The following is a 2,390-nucleotide window of genomic DNA, read 5'->3' on the forward strand; positions in this document are numbered from 1 at the left end:
GAAAACCACTGTTCTGCAAAGATCAGAATTTCAGCTTGATTTGCTATACATAAATATGAAAATTCTCAGCTTTGGTAAAAAGAAAGATGGTTCTTGAACAGTTGAGAGTTCCTTATATAGTGACAGTATCTGAGTTGAACACAAGGCTCACTATGATTTGATCTGTCCTTGTCTATGGCAACCAACAAACTCCAAAAAACAAGTGAGATGTACTGCTAATATATGAATGTATTATCTGAATTGCAAATGAGTTAAGCACAGAATTAGGATGTAATGGGCTACATTTCCTAAAAATTAAGTTATATGTGCTATATATATATGTATGCTATATTATAACTGTTTGGAAGGACATTTTAGCCTGTTTACTATTCTGAATGTGTGTTTACATGATGTACAGGATATACCTGAGAGTATTTTTGCTCCAGCCTTTACTTTCTATAATACAGTACTTTGGTACTCCCGTTTTTCACATTTTCTCCCTCAATTGTACAGCGTCCTCTCCTAATGAATACTAAGTAAGCACTGTAATGTTAATTGCATTGTATTGGTTTGAAACCAAAGGCTGTGTGAAGTTTGCTAAGACTAATACAAGCTGGAAGATATAACTTGTATTTTTTACCTGAAAACTGGTTCAAATCTCTTTATAAATCTATTGTTCTGCTGTAACTTTTCAAATATGTACTGAATGGTAGACTTTTTAAAAATTACAGTTGGTTAGAAATGCCAGTACTGTTGAACTAACATTCTGTGACATTCATACTTTTTGTATTCTTGTATTATTCAGTATTTGTGCATCTTTATTTAAATAATCCTGCCATTATTCTGCCTTGCTTTTGTGACAAGTACATGCAGTAGCTTTTATGGAGCCACACTTAGGGATACATCAGTGCTCATGAAGTCACAGATTCCAGTGACTTCAGTGGAGCTTCAGTAGTCTTCTGCCTGCTAAGGATTAGTCATATTAATTGGAGAATCCTAGTAGAGCTTTTGTAGTAGCGTTGGGGTAATCATGTACAACTATGACAACTGCAGTTAGTGCTTCTGTTTTCCAGAGCTTAATTTTGTGTTTGTTTTATTATATTTTTAGGTTGAAACTTCTGATATTAATCCTCTGCCCTAGGCTATGCTTCCATGCTCTAAAAATTGTTCATAGGCTCTCTTTTGCACACAGGTCTGTGGCACGTGGTTAGTCCTCTGTGAGGAGAATGTACTTTACCAAATTTCTATTTGAATATTTTCCCTTGCAACTTATTTACTTGTTCAATTTCAATGACTAAAGCATTAAATAAATACACCAGTGTGTTGCAGTTTTCTTTGGGGGGAGCTACTGGAAAGGGGGCAGTGAACAACCAAAGTCGTCGTGCCTATTAAAAATATCTTGAATATCAAATGGTTAATAAGCATTTTAAAACCTTTGGCTGCAAACTTGTACCTGCTGAAACTTTGCCATGAAAAACCAAGGCAAGTGAATGTAAATAGGGTCTTGGAAAGGAAGTGTTAGAAATACAAGTGGAAAAATACCAAACTGAATGTTAGATTGCTAAGATTTTTTTTTCTTTGACACTTTTAAAATGCTTTGTCATTTTGCGTGCTTATTATAAACCACAGCTGAGAAATACTTTCAAAACAGGTGTTTTGTAGGTGTTACCAGAAGAAACTTGTCTTGTATCTTATAACATACTGCAGTCATAACTGAAAACTGGGAAAGCTATGTCATTCCACACTGTCTGGGTTACTGAGTATGAAAAAAAAGCTCCTCAGTCCCTGTGCATAGGCATTGTGGCCTGCATGGAAAGAACTTCTCTGACAGCAGTGAATGTGAATAGGTCACCTTACACTGTCATTTGTTTTCATTATCGAAACGCCTGAATAAGTGCTGCTTAGCCTAATGTAGCTGTTAATCTACGAATTACCTAAAAAGTCTCAAAGCCTGTCTGCTGTCTGCAAGGATGTCTGGTAACCTAATCAAAGCTATTTTTGCCTCAGCAGTACTACACTTTTTGTCCTGTTAAGCATCAGGAAGTCAGGAACAAATTCCCTAATTGCTGATTGTTTGTCCTAGGATGGATTAAATTAGGTATAATAATAATAATAATAATTTAAAAAATCCAGTATAGGTGTACACTAAGTGCCTGTTTGTATTTAGGATGGCCTTTACCCCCAGAGGAGGGCCGCGCCCCCCGCTGCTCCCATTGCGCAGTCGCCGCTGGCCACGCCGTCGCGTAGCAGCGGGCAGCGGGCCGCGTCCCCTGCTCAGACCGCGGCAATGGCGACGGCGGCGGAGCCGGTGCGGGGCCCGAGGGTCTTTCTCAACCACCTCGACTCCTACTGCGGCCGCAGCATCGGCGAGGTGACCGCGGGGGGCGGGCCGGGGCTGGGGGCTTGTCCCC

The 2,390-nt window shown here is 39.5% G+C and overlaps 1 protein-coding gene across 1 annotated transcript in view; it reads left to right on the top strand.

The window, feature by feature from the left end:
* The first annotated feature begins 2,266 nt into the window (after positions 1-2,266).
* AK7 (adenylate kinase 7) overlaps positions 2,267-2,390 on the top strand; it is a 24,245-nt gene continuing 24,121 nt past the window's right edge. The window contains exon 1 of the mRNA XM_010190084.1: positions 2,267-2,350. Within this exon, the coding sequence (XP_010188386.1) occupies positions 2,267-2,350 (84 nt within the window). The remainder of the gene's footprint in view (positions 2,351-2,390) is intronic.

Source organism: Mesitornis unicolor, unplaced genomic scaffold, assembly GCF_000695765.1.
Source record: "Mesitornis unicolor isolate BGI_N332 unplaced genomic scaffold, ASM69576v1 scaffold22038, whole genome shotgun sequence".
Taxonomy (NCBI): domain Eukaryota; kingdom Metazoa; phylum Chordata; class Aves; order Mesitornithiformes; family Mesitornithidae; genus Mesitornis; species Mesitornis unicolor.